This window comes from Plodia interpunctella, chromosome 10 (genome assembly GCF_027563975.2).
Source record: "Plodia interpunctella isolate USDA-ARS_2022_Savannah chromosome 10, ilPloInte3.2, whole genome shotgun sequence".
Taxonomy (NCBI): domain Eukaryota; kingdom Metazoa; phylum Arthropoda; class Insecta; order Lepidoptera; family Pyralidae; genus Plodia; species Plodia interpunctella.
In genome coordinates this window covers 7,617,955-7,644,888 of record NC_071303.1, presented here as the reverse complement: position 1 = coordinate 7,644,888, position 26,934 = coordinate 7,617,955, and the positions used below count along the sequence as shown (strand labels likewise).

The window sequence follows — 26,934 nt, the reverse complement described above, 5'->3', positions numbered from 1 at the left end:
ATATATGTTATGGAAGTATCAAAATGTGTGTAAGTACTTTACATTTTTTTACAAGTATTTTTTATCCTTAAGTAACTATTCTTCTTCTACTATAAAACGTGTAAATCTTCGGAGTGGCTAAAAAAATCTGTGTTCGTTTTATTTCTACTTAGAAATGCAGCTGAAATGCAGCTACTGCGACTATAAATTACTTCAGTGCAAAATCCCTTGAGTCAAGAATTCTATGTAAATAAAGAAAAACTATCTAATGCAAGGCGGATTAGCGCGAGGAACCTTAGAGGGTTCCGTAGATTTCCGTACTTTTCGAAAATATTTCGTACAAATTTACAGAAATAAGAAAAACACGCTATTTAGAGATTGTAATATTTCATTATAAAATATTATCACGGAGAGAGGCTGGCAGCAAAAATGCTTGTAAGGTGACACTAGAAATTTGAAGAATACCCAAACCTCCAACCTAGGTACCTCCTTTTTATAAGGAGGCTCCGGCCTACTCCAGTAGTAACGCGATCATCAAAATAATCCAAAGAGAATTTTGAATGGATACGTCTAAATATTGAAGCAAACATGGATATTTCCAAAAATGCCTGCATCGTAGATTGTACGTAAAATTTGGAATTAATCTAATCGTACATTCATCGATAGAACCGTCAGAACAGAAGCAAGTATAAAATGTGATGCGTGAGTTCAACAACTATCTGTAGAAACTGCTTGGTTCCTTTGGTTCCTGCTTTCAACAGCACAAAGATAAAGGCTCATCGTCATGTGCTCCACTGCTGGGACACAGGCCTTTCTTATAGATCGATAAGGAATATGGCACAGTTGGCGAGTTTTAACTAATGGTTTATTGTGTCTTTCGAAGCATATAAAATATTAGCTACTTAATTTAAAACATTGTTGATCTCTTGCCGAAGAGAAATACATTAAATTTAAAGATATTGCGGATCTCTAAACGTCCTAAGTGTATAAATAACTAGATTTGTGGAGCAATGGGCGCGTTATAGTGGAAATATAGGATAGAGTCGCGCGCGCGGCCAAATTAACCCGATTGGTCGGTCGGCGTGGACGCGTGCGATACTGTCCTGCGCCCGCGCATACACTTGTCACGCCGCATATACATTTCGCGCTTAAAGTTTAATTAGTGGTGTTTAGTTTGTTTTGTGATTTTCAATAGTCTGCGAATAATAACGTAATTTAGTTCAACTGAGGGATTAATAAAATTTAATTTTTGCTGACATTTCATGGTGGTATTGTTCTTGTCTTGATTGCGTTATCAAAATAAATTTTACTTTTAGAACGATTAGCTGAGTATCACTAAGGTCAATTATATTTATCAGAGTGTTCACTGAAAACTACTTTGCTTGATTAAAACCTTTTAATGAAGTAATTACGTAAATATGGACATAAAATGATCTTTGTCTGGGAAGATTCCAGTATCTTTCGACATACATATAGGCGTGTATATAAGATTTAAAAAATAATTCTTTAATTTTAAGGTACCTGAGTCAAATCATAGGAAAAATCCCCTATTTCTAGATCGAAGTAGACCCACTGTCTTCTCCTGAATACGTCGGAATTTTTACTCAATCCAAAATAAAAATAGTGAGGTCGATTAGACTGTAAATAATAAAGTTATAAATACACATACTGACATTCCTAATGTTGTTAACTGACAGAACGTAAATTACGTAAAAATATTTGTGTATGTTGTGCCAAAACCGTGAAGTGGGAGTTTGTGTATTGTATATAAATGAGCTTTATATAAGTGTATGTGTTATAAATCATGATTGCCGTTTTGGATGTCGGAGACAACAATAGTTACTTCAGATCTTTTCTACCTGTAAGTACTTTTGTAATAGAAGATTTGAAAATCATAATGGAACCTCCTGCGTTGGGATTATTAACTTGTTTCACGATTCAAAATTTCTGGATGAAAAATAATTCACACAAGTCACATTGTAGGTCAACTTGGTACTTACAATAAAGTTAGGAAGACTTTTGTAAAGAAACATACGGTAGAATACTGTAATGAGACTGGAACAGTTTGCGTGCTCTTGTAAATAAAAAAATACAAGTTTTATCTAGATTGTACTCGTACTTACCGAATAACAACGATTCGTTTAATGTATCTGAGTTCAAATCCTTTAAACACTTAATCTTTAATAAATTAAAAAATGATCATAGTCACTTTTGTAACAAAGCTAATCTATCGATGACAGTTATTTCATATAACACATCACTCGATGCAAAAATATTATTCACCAAAACATTATATAATTGATAAAACATTGACCTGTCACCTTCCATATCTTGCGATAGTAAACGGACTAATTAAATCTCAACGTACCCCGCTTCCTCCAGCCCAAACAAATATGGACGACCACAACTCATAACGTTTTTAAAATTTGACATCAAGCCAACTGAACGCCCTTGGAGAAATGTCAGGTAGACCGTCAGACGGATACGATCATTTACCAGCTCACACTATTTTTAACATTTTGGGAATTTCCTGCGTCTTTCATTCACCTGAACTTTCAGTAAATTTGAAAAACCCATAGAACAAAGCAAATGTGTTAATGTATTAGAAAACGTATTTACTATCGATAACTTTTGACTTTTCCCCAAAGAATATCTGACTTCGTTCGTTAGTTTTTTATTATACTGTCACTTGGTAATATGTTTTTATTATATACTTAGGTTAGATATATGTATTTGTTTACATAGTTTTGTACGTTCATACTTCTTATGTCCTCTCAACGTATCGCCGGTTGACTGGGATAAGTCAGCCGTTGTACATATAGTATTAATTTGAATTTATTTTTCGTACCATAAAGTTATTACAAACACAAAAATGTGGAAACTCCATAATACATGAACCAATAGGTAGCATATTATTTTATGTATCAGTAATTATAGTTTCGTATTAACCTTTTATTTTATCTCATTTCAGGCTGTCAACTCACCACCGGTTCCTCATCGGGATGTCTCTGGCTCATCTTCTCAATACCGTCCCTTCAACGATGAATACGCCACAGTTCAACGTCGAGCTGACCGGCAAGCCCAGCCAGATGTTGAGCTCGAACGAAACAAGAAAGACAAGAAATGGTCACTTGGAAAACTGTTCCGAAGAAAGAAGAAGGAGGAAGAAAGTCCGTCGTCATCGGAAAGCGATGAAGGTGTCAGCACAAGATCTCCATCCAAAAAGAAGGCAAAGAAGAAGAAACGTACACCTGCTGTAAATAATTTTGATCATATTGTCGTCCGAGACACTAGACGCGCTCAGAGCTTGGCTCATCCTCATTTAAAGGATACAGCTGATGATGGTGTACTATCAGATCCCTCGGCTGGATTCATCAACTATCGAGCCAAGACTCAACTATACGGAGCTTCAAAAGAGTCTCTAAGTTTAAGAGATGAAAATTCCAGTCGTTCTATGAAAACAGTTTTAGATACTCCTACAAGAAAAACTAGAAAAGGAAGGCTGAAAGCTCGAGTAGAAGCTCTAAGAAACAGCATGAGAGGAGAATCAAGTAGTGATGAGGAATCACTGAAATCGTCAAATTCTTCGTCCATGGTCCGATTTCGAAGTGACGATTCGTTAATGCGATCGCGAGATAGTTCTTTAAATAAAAGAAGTAGAAGCGCTAGAAACGAAAGATATATAAAACGGTTATCTCGCGATGAAGAAAATCAGTTGAACAAAGAAGCTGAATTAATTCAACAAGGCTACACAAAAGCAGAAGTTGAAATGTTAACACGAACACCGACGAGTCAGAGTAGTGGATACGGAACTTGCAAACGCGAACAAAACAATAAAATAAAACAAGAGCAGACGTATTCTAACGATTTAAGTCGGCGCCCGCTTAAATCTGAATCAATATCATCATTTCCATCCACTCAAAGTTATCCTTCATCGATTAATTTTAATGCAAAAGTTAACAGCGAACATATTAACTATTCCATAAAATGCCCAAACAGTAACATAATTAGGGAACCGCTTTACGTTAATAACAACAGAGAGGGCAACGTAAATAACCACTACGAAAGACCTGAAAACATAATGTGTGTTAAGTTTCCTTTGGGAAACGTTACTAATATAAGGAAAGAAGAGAGAGCCCCACCAGTACCACCTCCTCGTGACATGCAAAGAAAGGTCGCCACTCCTGTGTCAATGTACTATGAGCCAAATGCCATAGTAACTGATACTATGGGTAGTAAACAAAATTTACTTCACGGTGTACCCAACAACGACTTTGAGAGAATTATGCGACGAAGCCAAGAAAGAACGATCGGTCAAGGTTTCAATGGGTTACGACGACCTATTTCGAACTCCGAAGATCATATTGCAATGCAAAACAACGAATACCTGCAAAACTTTTACTATAGGAATGATCAACCTCGAAGACCTGCTTCAGTTTCGGCAGAGCCTAATCATTATGGCATTTATGCAAATACACCGCCGTGGAGGAAGAAAGTTGAGCAACCATCACTTGTAAAACCCGAACCTGTTCAATTAAGACAGGATTATTTATATTACGCTGATGGCAGCCCAAGATCACGGCGGCCAATAAGCATAAAAACTAGTCAAAATGGCCATGAAAATCAATACTTAAGTGATTCACAGGCATCACTAACAGAAAATATATATCGCAGACCTCGGAATGCTTCAGAATTTTGGAGAAAAATTGATGACGCTGAGAGACAAAAAAGACAGCAAGGGATTTTCGCCAATTCTCGAAGTAAAAGTGAATATGCTAGCAATACACAAATAAATAAACCATTGATGACAGATCAAAATAGAAGAAATATTAATAAAACGGAAAATAGTGACTATCAAAACAAAAACAAAATTGAATACAAACAACCCTCTGTTGATACTACAGATGGTGCTAGAATATGGAAAGCTACAACAGAGTACAAGCGATCCATTACGGTGGACCCACCTAAATCTGTTATATCTCCTTCGTCTAAAACTCATGTACGTCACAAATCTGACACATTTGTACCAAATTCCTATCAACCACTATCGGATGATGAGAAAAATTCTGAACGCAGAAAATCTACAAACCTTGATGACGCTCTCAATGAGCTAGAGGCAATTTATAATAGTTTAGGTTTAGGTGACGAAGATTTGTTAGATAGAGCCGAACGCCGAGAGCTAATGACGCCAAAGTTTAATGATCATTTTAATGATTGGAACGGCAATGATGAGGATGTGCAACTACGAAGTCAACCAACGACCCCTTTGAGGCGAGTGCCAAGACGATCTACATTACCTGACAAATTACAGGATGATATGGCATTCCGTAGGTTGAATTCGTTAACAAAAGAAAAGCCAAGCCATAAAGATACTCAGGCTCAAATAAGTTACATGTTGGCTTCTCCTGTTTACGTACCGTATGCGTCAGATGATGATAGAAATTCAGATCGAAACGAACCAGATATTGTACATGATGATGTCGTGTACAGAAATATTAAACAGACTAATAGTAGATTGAAAACAGTTGAGCCACAACCACCGTTTGGTATTCCGATAGGGCCAGTGACACCAGCTCCACAAAGCGACTATTTACATGCTACACCAGAAAATAAGATTAGATCTAGATTTATACCAAGAAGATCTCCTGATATTGTATCCGATGATTTAGCGTACAGAAGTCTAAGGAAAGATAATAGACATTCATCCTTATTTAATGGAGATGAATATAATGGCCACATTAATAACAATCATAACTATGCAGAATTTCCATTCACAAAAGAATCAGTAGCCAATTTAAAAAAGAAAAGAGCAGTTCGGTCTCTGTCTGCTAATATATTCACTATGATACAAAAAGAGATTGACGATGCTGTAAATATGAGTAAAATGGCTTCAATACAAAAGACACATAGCAATTCTGATGTAATGAGACGTCTGCGTGAGACCTTTGACAATAACGATAATGAACCGGACCACTACCCACGTAATAAGGTAAAACATAGACACAACACTATTAGTCTTTTTGTCAATAACATCCACACTCCCACTACCCATTTTGCAAAAGACGATTCATTTGTTCATAATGATGATAAATATCTTGCTAAGCCTCCATCTTGTGATAAGTCCAAAAGTTCATCACCATCAAACAGATCACCACAGTCATCAAAACGTTCATCAAAAGATGAATTTCAGCATGTGCTAAGTATGTTAGCCCAAGAAGCTATGGATACTAGTAATAAATTAGGCGTAGCTTTAGCCGAATTAGATAAGAACAGGAACAACACTGAGAAGAAATCAGACGTACAGTCCAAAATATCTGATAGTAGATTAACTTTTTTAAATGGTTTAACAAATACGTCCTGTGAAGAAACTATACCTGAAATAAAACATGTACAAGTGCATTCGGAAATCATAAGTAATAGACACGATGACAATAAACCTTTTAAAAATGAACAAGAATCCAAAGGTAAAAAAACTGAAGACAGTTTGCTTGCAATATCAAATCAACTACATAAAGTAGAAAATCAATTAAAACATAGCTATGAAAAAGAACTAAATTTTGAAGATGAGAGTAGAAAGCTCTCTAATTACATAAACAAAGCTGAAGAACGATTGAAAGCCGAAAAAGCTACCATAGCTAATGCTGAAAAAAGATTGGTTCCTGATGTTGTACCCTTGAGAATACAGAATGACTCTGTTAAAATTGAAGTCATTGATGAAGTTCCAACCAAAGCAGAATCCAGTAATCAGTCACCACCACAACCTCAAATAAATTCATTGAATCCATTCTTAAATATGGACGATAAAATAAAAGAAATCAGCGAAATAAATGCCTTCAAAGAATTGAAAGACGGAATTACCGACTTAATAGCTGGTATATCACAGGTTAATGAAAAACTGTTCGTTCCTAAAGTTGCGAAAGCTGAAAATGATGTAACATATAAAAATAAAATAACAAGCATCACGGAAGCCGGTGAAAAGTTAAATCAAGTTACACAACCTGTTACTCCACAAGAAAAGCCGCACAGAGCTTCTGTAAATTTGTCTATATACGAAGATGATCTAGAAATAAGGAAAGATGCTGCTGACTCCACCGAATACAACTCGTCTGAGGAATTGGCGACGATATTCAAATTAGATGGTAGCTCAAGACCACAGGTAAAAGCTGTGAAAGAGATTAATAATTCAGAGTCTGAAAACGTAACACGTGCAGATCTCAGTTCTCCGAAACTCGTTCAGAGTGTGAATCAGCACTTACGAAGGCTCTCGGTCGACCAAACAAACGATACTCCTAGTCAAAGCAACTCACTGCCTACTAACATAGTGCCGTGGAGAGCTAAAAGGCAAAATAGTTCACAAAAAGATAATAGAGGTACGTGGCCCATAATCATGCACGGTGTTTGGTTTTCATTTTAGTCATGTCGCATCCCGCTTGGCAGTTTCACTTTGTGTTTTTAGCCGACTAACTTTTTTTATTTGCGTTGTTTTTTCCTGACAGGCGATAGCACGCAGTCGAAGCGCAGTTGGCGTGACTCTGGCACGTTGATGTTAGCTTGTTCCTACACCTTGATGTTCTCCCAACACCTCCAGGATCTGGACTGGCTGACGCTGCTCGGCTTGCTACTGGCCGTCATCACCATTATCGCTATGCTTATTATTTAATTTTAACTTTTAACCCGTAGAAATAGGCTCGTTCGTTCAACCTAATTTTTTTAGTTACATAATATATCAAATCAACGAATAGGTTTAATACCTAAGTAAAACATATGAAAAAGTTTCTTATTTGAAGAACCGCAAAATTAATTAACTGTCATTCCTAAAACGAGCCACTAAGAGGCACGCCCCATTGCTTAGTCGAGCTCCGTTGTTTTGACATCCGTCGACGTCGACAACGCAGAAATTGTTTACGTGTATAACCTCCCTATAACATGGAATTAATAAGTATAGTACTTACGTACGTCAACGCACGTTAGTATCAAAATGACGCAACGTAGCAGTGGGGCTTGGCTCTAATTCATAACCAGTAACATTCACCGACTTACAAAGATTTTATTTTTAAAATTGTATTTATTTTCAATGAATTTTAATTCTAGTACTTATATTTTTACTTAAGTAAGAATAGAAATCATTATTTTTAAGCTTGTTTTTTATTTTACTTTGTAAATGTTACCTGTGATTTATATTTTATTTTCATGTAACGTGTGCCAAAATTCACGATCAAAATTATGTTAAATTTAGTTCGTGTTTCTTATTTGCATGTATTGTATTGATTTTGCATGTTGTGTTGTTTACTTTATAACCTGTTTTTGTAGATTTTATTATATTTGTAGTGTGTATTACCTACCTAATTAATTTAGTTTAGTTAAAATCCTGATTATATTTAGAGTAAAGAGTACCTACATAAAAATCTATAACTATTCTTATATTAAGACCGTTTATGGAGGAAAATTTCTTGTTTAGATGTATTAGAATATCAAATTATCTATACCTATGCATAAAATGTCATTCTTATTATAACATTTAACTCGCATTTAACTCGACGTTTAGAAACATTTTGTCAGAAATTTTAAGAAATAAAATATAACAATTTACAAATTCGAATATTATTTTCCTTCACAAAAGATGTATTTTTTAAAATAATAACTGAGTATTAATTACTTATTCCCTTTGCGATTCATAAAATTGGAAACCTTAGACGTTTTAACATTTTTGAATCCCATATTTATTTATATATAAAATGTTTTATTACAATTTCAATTTGATTTTCTTCTAGGTGATAACTGATTGCCACTCTTCCACCGGCGTAATCTAAGAACTTCAATGAGTTTAAGTGATTCATTTATTATATAGGTAATCTATATTATGTATTTTATTGTATTTGTATGACATACTTACTTCATTATGTTTATGTAGAGGCTTCCAGTTACATAAAGAGAGCATTATTTATATGAGGAAAAGTTATAATTTAAATAAAATGTTTCAGTTTAATGTGTGACTTTATTTTAATATACTCCTTTACACCACTTTTGTGAAAAATATGATCAACCACAAGTGATTATCGACGGACAAATCCTTTTTAAGACATACATATAGCAACATACTAATAATATTATGTACGTACCTAATTTCATTGAAATCCGCTCTACTTACTTTACTTTTTTTGTTTTCTAAGTATGTAAAAGTTGCATTAACTTTTGACGTATTAAAACCAATAGGCAACCAAAGAATTAGAATAGATATATAATCTAGACAACGGAGCACGACGCAGCTACAACGTCCTGAGTCGTTGCAACTCAGCACGACTGAACAATGTGGTATGAGCCTTAGAGTCGGGCCACTTTATAAACTATTTGTCCTATTGTTCTTTGGCACAATGATTTTGTCATACAATATTGTGGCATAATAAATCAAGGCATAATTGATTTTTGGCATACGGGTAAATGTGGCATATTTGACTTTTAGGTTGGGTTAGATTAGTTATGGTTCAAATTGTTATGCGTAAACCATTATGCGTAAGAACGTTATGCTTAAAAATCATTATGCTATAATACAGTTTGCTATGGCTTACATCTTTATGTTTATAGATAGAGACCCCTTAGAGCCTCACAGCTTAGGCGCGTTTCGTCGTTTTGATATCCATCAACAAACAACGCAGAAAAGAAAAAGGACCCATGCCCAATATGCCCATGCCAATCCGTTCTATCGTTTGTCTGTTTTTTCTAGCTAAATTCACTCCATCTAGTAAGTCTTTAGTATATTACTTTTAACTGCCATCTATTGCTACTTTTTGTAACTAACTTTGAATTCTATCTGTCATATCAGTGTCCTGTTTGTATACTAGATGGCACTTTTGTAAATCATAATTAGAAGTTATACGTAATCACTAACTTATTAATGATAGCATATAATTTACAATTATTTTATTACATGTGTTATGAATCTGGCCTGTAAAAATAATATTAAACGTAAAAGTGAAATGAGTTTGTATATAGCACATCCCAACCCAACAAGCATGTTGTCTGCCCAAATATATTTTTTTGCAAACTCGGTAACGTAGCCTAAATTTAAAATTTATCATGACCCGTACCGCGAGGCTCCTTTCTAAATCTAGCAATACCATGGAATTTAGTATACCAACGTAACTGCTATCAAGCAGCCATGTTTGACTATAGAAGGCACGAATGGTTTAGTTATTGTTCTGAGCACTCATGTTGAGTGCCTCATGCATGCATGACAAGCAATTATAGCAATAGCAGCATAGACAGAGAAAACTATTATAATGTACCTTCCCTTTCCCTTCTGTCAATGCCCACTCTCACGGGTATATTTTTTCTTTTTGTTGATATATGATGTTTGCGGATGAATAATGAACAATGATTAAATCCTGGCGAAATCTGTGTGCCACGGCGTACTTATAATTCCATGGTGCCAGTCTCTGTATGGCTGAGAGCGGCAACTAGCAACCGACCGCACTATGCTGCCTGGGGTATAAAAATATAACTGTCACTCACTCTTACTGTCAATGCCATTTCAAATAAACGTATGTCAAATCAAATCAAAACTATCAAGCAAGTGTCATTATTTCGCGAGGCGAGGACTTTTCTGTGTTGGTTGTGTGAGTTTATTTGCTAAATAATTTGTTTGTAGTTTGATTTGAATATTTTTCACAAATAGTTATAAGATCTTTTTGGGTATTTTGTATATTGATCGTTGTTGTAAAGCGGCTTTACCGCCTTGTGATAAATGCATGTTAATTTGTGATCAACAACCTACTTTGGTCACTCAGTTTGTTCCTGACTACGCGGACCGATCGCGGTTTTTAAAAGGTAACGGTTTAAAATTACATTTATTACAAATAATTCATGCTTACATAGGTATTTCTATTTGCGACGTACCTATGATTACGTTACACCTACTGGCTTTATATACAATAATAATATTATTATTATTGTCTACCATCGATTTATTACAACATGAGATGAGATTAACTGTAATAAACTACCTACCTGCTTATATATTATTATAGATACTTAAAATATATCCATGTTTATTGGTTACATACGAGAAGTGTAATCAATAAACTGTAGCAATAGAAATGTAAATATACATAAGTACCTGGTGATCAGTCAGATTATATCAATATTACAAAAAATAACATTACTTGCTGGCTTCTTGTTGGGTGTTTAGAAAATTATAATTATAGACCCATCCCAGCTTTGTTTGGGTAAAACCATGATAAATTATACTCCTAACAATCAGTCTTATCTATTAAAAAATCTTAAATAAAATACATTGCATGATTTTAACATTCTAAGCATAAATAGTGAAAGACAAACAACAGGAAGCAACTTTGTTTTATACTATACTAGCTGCGCCTGGGGTCTTTGCTCCCATGAGAAATTTGGGATAAACATTTTCAGGATATATTCAACCTGTGTACCAAATTTCATAACAATCAGTTTAGATTTTGATTAATTGATTTTGTGTAAAAGCGAACTTTCACATTAATAATTGTAGTAGGATATTGATAATGAGAAATACTAGTGAAAAACCATTCTTCCAATATAAAGAGTCGTCATCACCATTTTCAGCCCCCATAAGCCTACTATTGGGTAAAAACTATAGATCTACCTGCTAATTATATTTATGTAGGTACCTATGTAAGGAATTCCAACTAATATTACTTAACTCTTTATGCATTCACTATTTTTGAAATTTGCTTTGATATAGTTTGCAGTATGAGGATAGATTTAGGCTACCTTTCCTTTTTCCTTCTAGAAATTAATGCAAGCAAATCTACTGGTAGATGTTAGTGTAAAATAAAAACCGTTTGCTATTTTGTCATACAAATATAATTTTGTATACTAATCCTCATACATACATACACAGTGACAATTGAATTCAATTAAAAAATGTATGCAAGCAAATAGATCATTACTCCATATCAAAATAACAATATATTAAAACTTTCCATAACAAACAAATAATCTTATAAATTGTTGACCTCTCATGTTGAGTGAGTATGATTTGTAAGGGCAATTGAGGTGATTGAATGTAGGGTTGTCGGAAGAATCATCTTAACCTCTCCTGTCTGGGCACAGGAAGTGACACTCTGATTTATTTTTAGCTCGAAACATCATCCATCAGAATGGTCCCTTAACTAACATGTTGTTTGAGGGCTATCCTAAAACATAAAACATGGATATATATCTCATATAGTTCTTATAATACATATCTAGAATTAGCAATGAAAGTTTCCAAATACTATAATATTGTTCAATTCGAAAAAATTACCAATAATTTATTTTCAACAATTGGAGGCAGAGCAGAGGCAGAGAAGTTCGTCTTTTAGGCCAATCTGTTGTGTAGGGTCAGTTCTAATTGTAAGTAATTACTTATGGTTGATAATTTTGAATATTAAGATGTCAGACTTGGCTTGTAATATTATAGATAACCACATAAAGCACATAAATAGAATAATTTTGTTTTTGTTCTTATCAAGTGGGTAACAAGGGCAATCTACATGTATTTCATGAGTTTTTTATCACTTGAAAAGATAATAAAGAAGAAGTAATAACTGCTTTGGAAGTAATATTCACACTTCAGGACTGATTTTAATGAAATGTTTCACCAAGACAACTTCTTTGATAGTAAACCATTCAATATTACCTCTTTAATTATAATGTGGCATGTCAAATTTTGTTCATACACTATATATTTTTAGTTGAAATTAAAAGTTATGGTGACTTAAAAATATGATAATTTTATTTAGTTTCAATAATAATTTAATTCAGGCTTGAATGGGTTTCATCAGGTTGTTTTCTATTTTATTTCTTTTTAACAATCATATGTAGCAAAATATTTTTAAAATTATTTAAACTAGCCTTTGCCCAGTAGTACGACACGTCAACAAGTTAGCAAAAAAAAACTTATAAAACAGCTATAAAAAAAATTAACGCTTTATCACACAAAATACAATTTTTAAACGTACAATAATATGTTCTAGCTATGCTTCTATAAATTCACAAATTTGTGAACAATAAGTATTTACTCTTTTATATTAATAGCTACTTAACTAAAAGTGATCTGATAAAATGCTAATGTTTTGAACTTGGCCTTGCTTTGGGCATTTCTCCTCGATTTAGTTGCAAAGGCCACGCTATTGGGCAACTTGATGGATTGCCGACGATATAGTTAATGATACAGCATAATGGATTTTACTGTCATCGTCGGATTTAGATCGTGATGCCGTAAATATAGCTGACGTAAATATCAAAAGCGAACGTTTTAAAAAAATATACAAATTCTCTGCAGTTGAGCTAGCCCCTTGTAGAGAATATCCAGGTCTGTACAATGTACAACGATGTTCCAGTGCCAAATTATAAACGTAATTCCAATGAGAAGGAATTTTTTTTTTATAGTACATTCGCTGTGATTTGCGAGTTAAACTTAATAAATGCTTATTGGGGTTTTCTACGATAAATTAATGTGTCTTAAAATCAAAACCATAGATTTAGAATGGCCCCGCGAAACTATGCCGTAAACTCATGTTTTTGCAAATAAAAAATCGTTGCCTTTGTCGAAAACTTAACGCGTATTCCAATTACACATATAGATGTCATACTTGGGATTTTTTATGCCAGTTTGAAACAAACATGCGTGCGGGATTTTTTACGCTGCATTCATAACGGAATTTTATCTGGCCTGTCTAGATTGTTCTTAGAAAAGATAATTAATGTTTTTTAGTAGGCGATACTGGTGATAAATAAATTTGAAACATGCCCGCAAAAAATATAATGCTTTAAAGTTTGGAGTGTCCTTAACCTTGGGGTTGTTATTATACTTCTACAGACTATTCTTTTGAAGGGCTTTAGGTTCCCGTGAACTGGGAATTTCGTTTGAATTTCGCGATATGTTGGAATTTTTAATTTAGATTCTGTCTATAACTCTAGCCTATAGATAGTAATATGAACATGATGCATTATAGTTTTATACTTTTCACGCTGGCACATTAGTAAGGGCGTTAATCAACATCGAATTAGTTATAAAATGTTGTTTTGCTTTACAAAGCAAATAAATATGAAATAAACACAACATTTGCGCATTTCCATATGACGTCAACTCTTATCAGTACTGAAATGTTGTCTCTGGTGGTCCACTCAGCTTGTTCTAGATACGGACAAGGCTCTGTCTTATCTAATCATGTTCGTGCCAATACAACCGTGTTTATGGTATGCCGGCTTCACACTATCGACAAACGACGAAACACAAATTTGTAATTTACGAAATGATTACGAAAAAAAACAAAAAAACCAAAAATTACAATACTATATTTAATTAGAAGCGTCATTATTTTTTTGATTAGTCCGTTTCAATTTTATCGTTTTTCTACGCTATTGTAATTATTCAACAAATTTTCTGCGAATTCGTGTCTTACACAAAAACACAATTCCATCGAAGACAACAAGTATTTTTCTCTTAATACTAATATAGTTATATTATTATATTTATTTAACTAAAACTAAAAACTAACCATGTTAATGAGAATTTTAATGAATTATGAAACGGCATTTAAGATGTGAGAATCTTAATGTTTTACTAACAATATTTTAGGTGAAATATTTGAAATCACTTAGTGTTAATGTGTATCTTTAAGATGCGAACTTCGATTAGTTGAATGAACGGCCCTTTGAGTAAGTCCTACGCGATTTTCAAGGTCGATACTGAAAAATGTTTGAACTCTTAAAAGCTGAACTTCAAACGAAGCACATCAAATATTTTCTTAAACTTATTACGCTTTGGATTATTTTAACTAGCGACTTGTCCCGGCTTAGCTCGGGTAAAACCATAATGAATTATACACCTAAACCTTCTCCAGGAATCACATTGTCTATTAAAATCAAAATCTGTTGCGTAGTTTTAAAGATTTATTTTATACATAGGGATAAACATATGGAGAGCCGACCCTACTGCACAAAGAAAAACATTACATAAGCAAAATGTGATTGTGCCAGTTTTGCTTGTAGTTGATGAGGACGTGTATAAAACTCAAATCTGTGGCCCGTTGGGATTGAATAAAGACCCTCTGGTTCCGAGGATGTCGTTTAGCTAACCACTATACCACTGAATCCGACAATTCACCAGAGGAAACTATCAGTTTGTAATTAAGAACTTGATTATTTTTATCTTTTATGACTGCTATTATTTGTGGAGTAGGCACAATTACTAGTTTTGTTTTCACAATAAGATTTTCTTATGGGTTTTTCTCTTGGCCATTTGCCCTGATTTTTTTTTATTTGTCAGGAAATTGGCAGTGATCTGACTAGCGGATTAATTAAAAAACGTTTTCAGTTTTAAAAACAAAAATAACATGTAAGTACTAAAACAAAGCTTGCAACAAGATGTTTTTACAATACTGCCAAACGACCATAAATTTTATTACGAAAAGGCAAGCAAAATAGTTCTGGGTTCTCTTTAATTTTACTACTTTGAGTATGAAGCATTCTCCTGGGGCGCGGTGAACTGGGTGAGCGAGACGGCGTAAATTTCAACGCTCCAAAAAAAGGATACTCAAGTTTAAAAAGAAAAATATTTTTGACATAAGCTTTTATTGTCGTAACTCATGACGATTGAAATTTAACTTGAATATATTTTAACTTTAAACAGACGGGACAAGTGAAACTATTGTTAAAAACGATACTTATATTTCGTTGATAAACATTAAATATTGCAACATGAAGGGTGTCAGAATTTCGCGCGTTGCTGACATTTATAATGTTGATGATTCATCTATAGCTAACCACAAATTTTAAATATTTATGACAATGAAAGCATTTGTTATGTATAGTGATGGCTCAACGAGCCGTTTTTGCATTTGGTCTTAGTTAATGTCTCCGATTCTTCTGAAGAATTTAATTTTTCAATTGAAACATGCAATATTAACATACATCCAGAACAATGGGAGTAATTAGCCATCTTCGACGAATGGCTACAGAATCAGAGGAATAAGATGGTGAGATTTCAACAAAACAATTTAATGGCCAGACTTTGGGTAGGGACGGGTAACAAAAGAGGTTAGGAGAACACAATATGTGCAGGGCAATGAAAAATAATAAAAAGCATATCACGATATCCAATACCAAACAAGGCTTTATCTTTACATATCAGTTGCTTTCATGATGGAAAGCTTTTTTATTGATACAACACGCACGTTGCCGCACATTGGTCGCGATAACCATCGGACCATGCATATGAATATCCAATTACAGTGTTTACAACCGTTTCCGTTATAGTTGCAGAAATTTCTAGACTTCAAGGATGTTTATAAGTAGTAAAGGATGTGAATAAATGTTTTAGTAAGTAGCACGATCGTAATCATTATAACAGAATAGAAACAATCTAAAACCTTAGTCTAAAACAGATACAAGAGCTTGACAGACTAGTCAAAAGTCGTGAAATTAATACTAATAATACTTATTGTAATTAATGTAAAACCAGTAACATGAATAATATTTATGTAATTTCGTATCGTGATCACTGAACTGCTAGATCAGAAAAAGTGAACAAATCGTCATATCTAGGGAGGTTTCAAAACTGTTGCTATTAGTACAAATAAATAATGTGTTTCCAATTATTCCTAAAAATGTTTGGTCTTCATAATTAGAACCATAGTAAAATAGAATAACAAATTCCCAGATTATTATACACATATAGGTACAAACAAACCGCTATTGAAGGCTATAACATCTTTCGCGATAAAGTTTTTGTTCATGCAACCTTCATTGAACCACCTCTACTGAAACATTACTATCTATTTTCATGAGGTTCCACGCGTGATTTGCATAGAATATCTATCGAATGTACAGCGGGACTTAGCTAGTAGTTCAAAGTTTATCCAATGTTTAGATATGTGTTCGCCGAATAAATGATTTATTTCTTTCATAGTTAGATACAATTATCTTTTTGAATAAAGTTTATTTTTATAGGCAGGGCCCAAGGATCTTGTATAATGGGGACTTTGGGAGCAAATAAACTTAACCCTGTACCCAAATCTTTCTACCACAGGGCCTGCTTTAACTGCGACTGTACGAGAAACCTTCGGTTTGTTGTACTTAGGAACTGCGTTATTTTTAGAATGTGAAAGTTTATGCTGGCTTTTGTGTGTGTTATTATTAGGCTTACCCGTCTTACACAGCCGCTAGGCCCTGTACGTGCGACCCCACCGGCCGAGTTTGAGGCTTAATCGTGGAAAAGGTTGCTTAAACGCGGTCTCAACTTATTGCCTATCAGCTGCCATGGTTTTGTGGTTCCTAGCCTAGCCTCGTACGACATCCACGGGAGGATATACAGTGGTCCTATTCTACGTCATAACCACACGCCACAGTGCTGCGCGTGCTCTATTACATTAATGGCACATTCAGTGCTGCTAACCGCTTATATTTATCTGTTTGCCACAAATGGCGGTGAAAACGTACGTTTATTACAAAATAAAACGCTTTTCATCGTGTATAATAATAATAAACACTTCAATAAATATAATCTGGAGTATTACCAACTTTCCATTGTCATCAGTTTTCTATTTCTTACTAATACTGTATGGTGGTATGGAAATTATGAAATTGTTCCTTATGTACAGGATTAAGAACAACATTTTTCAAGATACCTATTTGCAATGAGGTCATATCTTATCCTTTGTCTCCTATTATTTGTGCGAGCAAGAATAATTTCCAACGTATCATATTGCTCGTTCATTGTCTCCTGTGACTTCAATGTATGAGTCAGACCCTTTCGATGGACTTATCTTTACCCACTTATTCGTCACGTAATTTGATAGGATGAAATTGGGTGATCTGCTTTGTCTAATAGATTTAGTATGTAAGGTTTTTTATTAATGCAAATATTCGCGAATTGATTTTTCTTTCTATTTTAGGTAAATAAATATTAGATATCAGTATCTCGAATTCGCATTTTTCGTGAATTGTTGGTTAGTAAAATTTAATGTGCAGCTATGAATTATTTTAAGTTTATTGTCAGTCTGAAAATATTGTTTCTCATTAACGAGGTCGCTATACACAATAACAATTCAAAGAAATCGATAGATCGAGGACACGTTTTCTTGGTCTTCGTTAGAGCGAGGTAATCATGTAAGAAGGCATGACCTCATTCTATGATTATTATTGTCAGTTATTTGTTTATTATACCAAAGTTCAAGTAGATGGCTTGAGTTACGATAGAAACAAGATGAAGTTACATGTTAAAAAAAATCTATATTCTTGATTTCTATATTCTATATTACTAAATCTAGAAAAGCAATTGTGTTATCAAAACAGATATAATGCTTATAAATGAGGCATTTCGTGGAGTGGAACTTTGCACAATGTCCAGATCAGTATAGGAGAATCTGTCAGAAGATTCGCACGAAATATATCTAATTTGGTTTACAAACTCGACTGAGTTTCAATTTCAAAGGGCTCTCGGAAGCTCTCAGCCCTTCAGCGATCGTTCAAACTGTTCTCGAATTCTTTGTTTCATGTTTCATTCTTTCACCAATTAAAATTTAGTTTTGTTCTCTAAAAGACAAAAGTCTGTTGTTAAGGGATCAATATGTTTAAATAAATAAATAAATATTATTCATGAGTCTTGCTAGTTGCTATCATGCTATGATATCCTGAGAGCTCAATCAATTAATTGGTTAACTTCATTTTAGCCGAAGTAGCATTTTCTATTTCTGTTCTATATGTTACCTTCCTATACGACACGTCCTTGCTTTCTATTAGCTTTTCTTTCCCTCTTTTAGCTTCAATTGTTCCTTCAATCAGGTACTTACTTCAAAAGTTGTTATGTCGTGTAAAGTGGTCAAACATCTTTCTTCGCAGTCTTTCAATTACAACATACAGAAATATTAATAATACAAAATATTATTAATACAGAATACGTGTATGCCTTTAATGATAACTTCGTATCAAGTTTTCAAGATCCTCAGCATTAAAGAAGTAATTTAATTGAATATAATAAGAACAATTGAATCGAAAGCAATTAGTTTTTAGGTTACTCGATTCATCATCGCTCGACGGCCTACACAACAAAACCAGATATGATAATCGATCACCCTTTGCCTCAATGTTTTATGAGCCTAGTGTGAGCAATCGGACTTTCACCTTAATCTTAATAGTCAGAAACACATGTGTTCTGTGTGGAATGTAAATATTTTTTTATTTTTTGGCATTCGATCAAGAAGTTTGATCTTTGTTTATTTTATATATTTGTAAATGCATTGTATCTCGCGGTTTCCTTGCTGCCGATGTCCAGAACCGGCTTCCGTATGACGTGGTCAGAGCGAGTCTAATGGGCCGCGTCGTCTTGCCAGTATCGCTCCTCGCGTCGCGCTAACAGGTGCGCTACGATACCTCCTGCGCTATTCTGATACCCTGGTACTTGTCACCAGATTCCGATAAAACTTTCGTGTGGACTAGTGCTGTGTTTCTGTGCGGTTTTATGGTTTTTGTAAAATCTTTCATCTTTTCTTCAAGGTAATTATCGATGTTATTTTATGTTTTGATATCATGTTAGATAGTATAATTTGGATTAAAACTTCCACTTGTTTATGTAATGCAAAATTGATTTGATCCAATTTATCGGATTAAGAGAAAGTTGAAATCCCACAATTTCATAGTTAAATTTTACAATGTATTATTTTTAGTTTTATTTATTTAGTTGTAAAACATAGATAATTTTTTAAGTTATGTTCAAGATTGGGAATCTCTGAATTCACATTTTACTTTCTCCTTACTATGAAATATTTAATGAGAAAAACTGATGAAAATTTGAACGATTTATGTTGATTAAGTTATGTTTATGACTTGACTCTCTGATATTTTAATTAACGTACGTCTTACTGTACTATGTATATGAAGCGGAAATGATTTTATTTTTGCTTACAAACTTACGATTGTCTAGTTATAACTAACCTGATACTGTGTCAAGATAAACCGTTTCGTCACAACTTATTAAGAAACGTGTCTCCGTCACGTCCATTAATATCTAAAGCCTGGCCTTAAAGGTTACCAATACAATAAACATAAACCAAAACGAGATGTCGCGTATTTAAATAGCCGTGTCGTTGAACCTCATTGTCGGCTGATGTATGAATTAAATCAATAGCTACATGTCAGGCATTTTATATAAATTCGCGTATACGGTGCGTATTCTTTTATTGAATAAGAAAAGAGCCTGATCTATTTACATACAAAAACTTTTACCCCGGAATATTTTCCCCCGATGTACCGTATGTAATTTCGCATAATACGTTTGGAATCCTAGAACTGACTAAAGTCCAAGAGAATCGAAATTATATTGCGGCGCATCTCTAACTTATACGCTAAAGAAAAATAACATCTTGTAGAGCAACCTTTTAAAACTTGATAATTAAGTAACTTTCTTTAATGAAGCGAATTCTCTTTCTACTTTCTTTCAACATTTTGATAGAATTCTAACAAGCTTAAATAATAAGAGACGATGTTTATGTGAAGGCTTAAGTTATTATTTGAAAGAAATAGGAGTGTTATTATGGTACTTACTTTTGACGATATTTCTCCCACCTACGTCATTGGAATGTTACTCAAAATTCAAAATAGAAACTGAATCGTTGAACCATTATTTTATGACAGTAAGACATATTACGTACTTAAACATTATGAAAATATGACAAAACAATTAGAGAACAGTAGTTATCAATGCACATATTTAATTTTAATGCTAATTAGTCTCAAAATAACACTGTGTGTATAAATGCCCTATTAACAAGTAGGTACCTACGTTAAATGCAAAAACTAATTTAAATTGGCACTCATCTAAAATACATTGTTCGTGTCGCCTTGCATCGTCGGCTGTTTTTAATTGACTTGCTTTAATACAAAAACTTCTTCGTTCAACTTCTATCCTTGAATAAAAATATTTACTATATTAAAATATTATAGTAAATATTTTTTTATACAACTGAGCGAGCGCGGCTCACCTAATGGGAAGTGGTGACCGGAGCTTATGCCTATTTTTTAGGATGATTAATCTTTTCAAGTGTCGATTTGATTGGTATTATACTCCGTACTTATTTTTTTTTTATTAAGAATAGAGTTTCTTGTTCGTTGTTCGAAATTTGGGTTTTGCTTTTTATCTTTTGATTTCTATGGTGTGGATTCAGGATCTTAATGGTTTAAAATAGTTCTGTCAATGTTAATAATAATACGATCCAATGCTAGATTGACGTCAACTCATTAATATTAATGTTTGTGTCTATGTGTGTTATCTACTGTCCTTCGATCGCCCTTTCGATCTGCGGGATATTATGGGCTGAAACTATACAATATACCCGCCCAAAATGGGTTGCACAAATATTTCTTTCATAATTTCAAACATTACTTATCTCTATGATTTTGAAGATTTGACTAGAATTTTACATATGACATTGTACCTAATTATAATGAGATTAATGCATAATTTAATTATAATTAAGTTTAACTTTTAATGTTGCTAAATTATATTTTTGTGCTAGTTGACTGCACTTGTTATCAAATAATCATTTATTTATGTAATGTAATTAGATATAACATACCTAGTGCAGATTTAGGTCACTCATGTCAAACGTCGTTATAAATTTCAGCCATTCTAAAAAGCAAATCACCTTCGCACACCCGTTATGCGGCAAGCCAGTCATTAAAAAAAATACTTTTTTTTACTTACTATATACGGGAAATTGCCTGGTGCAAATTGAGTTCGAAATAAACCGTATTCCGTTAATTTGGCAGATTCGATTCCTAATAAAGGCAACGGTTCTCTGAGACCAATGTCGTGTGCCAAAAAAGCCCGGTTCACCTGGCTATATCTTCTTGTATAAATTAAGCTCTGCAAGGCTCCAACTGGCTTTCGACTCGATGCGATCCGGTCTGTTTTTTTTTCCTTGTACGTGAAACAGGCACGGTAAAAACATAAAACATCTTCGACCACAAAATTTCAAGCCCCATCGTGTGCAATAGTGTAATATTGAGTTATTCCTAGAATGTCTGAGATGAGAATATTTCATTGGATATTTTTGACGTGCGTGCATCGTTCGAAGAAGTGACAATGCCACTTAAGTCATTATGACTTCAGTATCTATTTCAAAATACTTTAGATTCAGAACCTGTGATATGATTTCACTCAACTATCCTTCATCTATGTCAAGACATTCTAGATGATCGATGATTGCTGTGCTAAACGAAGAAGAAATGTTTATCCTTGCAAGGTAAATGTGGAGACTACTGAAATCTAATTCATCAAAATTTAAATACAATACGGACCTAGATATTCCGTTTAAAATGTATTTGGAATATAAGTATAAAAATTCATTAATTGCGCATCGTAAATGTTTGTATTACGGATCAAAATTATTTACCTTATTCAAATATTTTCTTTTAGTGGTGATCCAGGGCATATTTTTCATTTTTATCTTAGTCTTGCAAGTTTAGCTACTGAATAATCAGCGTTGCGACATTCTGTACATACGACATGACGTCCTTACTTATTTGTCGCGAACCGACGTCGAGACTAGCAAAAACATTACTGTCCTGTCTTGTTTCTAAAACGGTGTTACTTGTAAGAAACTCTACTGTTTCTACATCTACTTTATTATCTGGTTTTATTAAGCTACCTTACTTATGTGTACTATCTATATTTTTCTTCGGTTAAGCTGGTGACTTGTAGCTATTGTATATAAATCAAATCAAATATTGTGAAGTAAAGTAATGGAAGCATAAATATCTATTACCGCGACAGAGGCAAATATGGCATTATCATAATAACATGTTGTCCGTGTCACTTGTATCATATTCTAAAAATATTTCCACTGACAAAGAAATCTCGTTACGTAAAGCAAGTTTATATAGCGTTAACTCGAGATAGGCAGAGTCCATATTGGTCGTTTGTGTCTCTTTATAGCCGTGCAAATATTGACATTGTATTATCGTTATGATATGTTCAAAATAGGCGTTTCACTTTCGATTCACGACCACGATGGCAATTGTGTAATTTCACCTTGTTTGTAGGAATTTTTGGCATGCGCATAGATTACTTCTATCTAAGCTAATTGGTTTGTTAAATACACGCTGTGAATAAGTTTATGTAACGTATATCGACTAGTTGAAAGATTTCCATACAAGTATCGTGATTCATGAACTAACATAAATATGATTATGTATGGCTTCAACTTCTTTATTTTCACGTGACTTTTTACAAGTCATCTGTATGTAGTGGAATTTCATTTGTCGAATATACCTATTTAGATTTTCGATTCTTTGATTAACCGTTTGCATTTCTTTAATTCATTACTCAATACCAGTAATCGATAGATGACATTGAGGAGAATCTTTATCTGGTGACGAATGAATAATATTTTCATTTAATATTGTATTATTAACATAACAACGTCTAACATTTATATGCACATTTCATTAATTCTTCATTAGAGGTCGTGTCGTAGGTGAAATCAATGGCTGAGGAATTAGATGGAAAATGCTCCACCGACAACAACAAAGTTCTTAAATTAATTGATGACTCTTCATTAATATTACGATGTTTTAGATATGTTACAAGAGTTATTATCTTTTACAAGTCAAAATAACTAAACAATTCCTGCACCGCCATGTTGATTACGTGATTTTTTTGCTTTCTTAGTAACTATCCTGTTCATTACGTTGTTAAGTAATGATTTTGCTAGATATATTGCTTCATTATACCAAAATGCACATGCCATCCTTAATAAATATTGATAGAGAAACAATTCTCAAATAATGACCACGTTATTGCCGTTTGATTGTCTTGAATCAATTCGTGACTATAATATTTTCTAATTTATTGCATTGAGTCAACATCACATGACTAACGATACATTTGGGACAATTTATTGACGTTCATAACAATTCGTGTATTCGAAATATATGTCTATGTATACTTAAGAAATAAATATAATTTTACATGCAGACGACGTAAATTACAAGTTTTATTTCATTTCGGCCAATCGTCGCAACATTTCAGATTTAATGATAACGATGCAGTAACAAGCAAAATCTGTCGATTAACCACGAATACGTATAGCCAGAGTAATGGAGTAAAACTTCTTGAACAATCTAAAGTGGCGAATGAGAATTTGATGTAAAAATGGTCTCATCAACTCATCTGCCAATCAAGAGAGCAGCCGCAAGCCAACACGTTTACCCACATAGCTGTCAATTAAAACGTGTAATGATGTTATTTTCCCGATAGTCTTTCTTCGTTCATCGACCGCACGCAGACTCTTGCGTGGTTCCGCGTAATAGATGCACTGGCGTGTGAACTAGAGTGTGAGACGTAATTATGTTCTATGCTAAAACTGTAGATCTAGTGAACTATATTGCCGGAGTTTCACGTTGGTTTATTGGCGATATTCTTCGTCTGATCATCATCATATGTGTTGGTGGATGTGGAAAAGAAATAACTAGATTAATCGTATGTTCAAACAAAATTAAGCGAAAATGCCAAACATATATTCAGTAATATTAGAAATTAAAACAGGTTTTCGAACTCTTGGCAAATCTGCGAAGATTCTTTGAAGATTTGTTGTACCTACTTATAGTTCGTTTTTCTATTACCAAATCACTTCCAACAGTTCCAACTTTCATTTGGCCAAAATTCAGTGTTCACTTTTTATGTCTCTCCATCACATTCACCATCTTTATGTCTCTTTATCGCGTAAACTTGTTTAAAAAAAGGATTGCATATCACGAGTTATCTTAGTATCTGTGTCAATCGTCATCATCCTGGAATGGGTACAGATGAGATATATATTTGATAACGCATTTTGAAAGAGCAATACATTATGATAAACTTCGGAGAATTGATCTTAGAAATATTTGAATGATCTTTTATTATTTAACTCTTTAGTATTAATAATGGTATACAACATTGTTGCGATTTTACCTTCTGAATCACCTTCAAGAACACACGTATTGTGAATCACACACTTATGCCACATTATCGTTATAACAGTAGTACCTAGTATCATAGCTCCTCTTGGTTGTAGCGTGAGATTGGTCGTTGCGACATAAATCTCATTTAGTAAACTAGGGATGACCCAGCTAAGTGTGTCACAAACTACGACTAAACTAGATGCATTAATAATATTCTGCAATAAAACAGCAAAAACGGGCACTTTCTACCACTTAAAAGTCCGCTCCACACATTGGGGATCAAAGTTGATAGCTCACATTAAAATAAGCAATGTATAGCGGGCTTTACGGAGTAAGTTTCGAGGTTAGTGATACCATGCGAACGTCTAGACTGCGGAATTGTGTTATAATATACTATGCTATGTTTGCATGAGTGGATTAAATGTATATATGAGTAAGTACTAACTAACTGGGTTGTTTATAATTAGTTTGGGTGCAATGTCATTTGACGAAGTTTGGAAGTTAAGAGGTTGCTACTGCTGCCGACTGGCGAAATATGTAGTAGGACTTTATTGTTCTGTATTTACATAAACTTGCGGCGCATTAAATGAATTCGTCTTCGTTCTTATGACACGACTTTTTCTACTCGTATATTTAATATACTTGAAGATTGAAAGGGTTTCATAAAAACTGTGAGTTGGAATCAAAAGATATTTAATTTCGTAATTACTAACATCAATCACAAAGTTTACAAAATTTAAATCTCTTTGTAATTTGTCTAGACCTTAACAAATAGCTCCAACTTTCGACGCCCTTACAGTAACATTGACAAGCTGACACAGAGGGACGTCACCTATTTATCTTCTCTTGAACATAAGAGCTACGCGTGACTACAGACTGGTATTAAGTACAATGTCAATGCGAATTATATGTACAGTCAACATCACATCAAATTATCCATTGAAATTTAGCAGCTAACATGGCGGGAAACTGTAGCTTACAACTTTCGTATTGTCACTTCAATTTACAGGCCGAAATCGAACTTTCTAGTCACATTGTAGATGTATGATTCGATAAGTATGATACAGTATGTAGTCCACGTGTGAATTTAAGTAGAAAAAAGCGTATATTCAGAATAACAATAACAAATATTGTTAAGACACGTCATGCGATTATGAGGTCGACAAGAACAGTAGCTTCATGTTCATTCTCGTACTCTCTTTCTGCATGGATGGCATACCGGTTGTGTTCGGAGTTGCGAAGCCGCGAACCCTGGGGTCAGTGTAAAAAATATCTTTAAGATTTGCCTGCCTGACGTCAACTCTCCTTGGGTAATGCTATTATTTACTATCAGCTATTATTCCTTCCTATTTTTTTTTAATTTCCATGTTTATATATTGTTGTCTGTACGTACATAATGCAATATCTAAGACTGGCCGAGGTCGTATATGTTACGTTGAAATGTCACTAGTAACGGGTGTTCACTATTCTTAGATACTAATTGGGTTTCATGCGTACTCCGTGGGTTTCATCGATCGAAAGTTGTGTTGTATATGCATACGGTAAACGGTGTATCTACTTCATGTATCAATGACAATAAATAGAATATTATTAATATAATAAATATCATATATAAATATCATATAATAAATAATCTTTTTTCTCCCCCTAAGATTGTACACAATCAAATTAATATTTCATAATTTGATTGTATACAATCTATTTCTATAGATGATGGGTTAACAACCATACTCTTTCATAATCTCATGAAAAGTAGATTGATCGGGAAAGCATCCGGGAGGGATCGTTCCGGAGGGAATGTGCGCATCAAATTTCTCGACTCTAGGATCTGTACGTACATACCTGCTATATTTCTCTCTATCTCTCATTTCCGCATATATGATCCCGAGTGCTGTAAAGCCGCGAAGTCCTGGTACCTACTATGTCTGTATTTATAAAAATCCAAAACAAATCTGTTACTTGTATTACGATCTGCTGTATTTG

The 26,934-nt window shown here is 33.8% G+C and overlaps 2 protein-coding genes across 17 annotated transcripts in view; both read left to right on the top strand.

The window, feature by feature from the left end:
* LOC128673209 (uncharacterized) overlaps positions 1–8,965 on the top strand; it is an 89,967-nt gene extending 81,002 nt beyond the window's left edge. For 3 of the 12 annotated variants that reach the window (XM_053750898.1, XM_053750900.2, XM_053750899.2), the window contains 2 exons: positions 2,951–7,349; positions 7,476–8,965. In XM_053750898.1, coding sequence (XP_053606873.1) covers positions 2,951–7,349; positions 7,476–7,639 — 4,563 coding nt within the window. In that variant the 3' untranslated portion in view covers positions 7,640–8,965. Of the gene's footprint in view, positions 1–1,033; positions 1,841–2,950; positions 7,350–7,475 lie in introns of those variants that run through there. The other 9 variants (XM_053750891.1, XM_053750893.1, XM_053750895.1 and 6 more) reach the window with 9 other exon arrangements.
* Positions 8,966–10,510: 1,545 nt separating this feature from the next.
* Positions 10,511–26,934, top strand: part of LOC128673207 (supervillin-like) — a 166,528-nt gene continuing 150,104 nt past the window's right edge. For 3 of the 5 annotated variants that reach the window (XM_053750887.1, XM_053750883.1, XM_053750886.2), the window contains exon 1: positions 10,557–10,803. The gene's annotated coding sequence lies outside the window, so the exon portion shown is untranslated. Of the gene's footprint in view, positions 10,804–19,347; positions 19,507–26,934 lie in introns of those variants that run through there. The other 2 variants (XM_053750884.1, XM_053750885.1) reach the window with 2 other exon arrangements.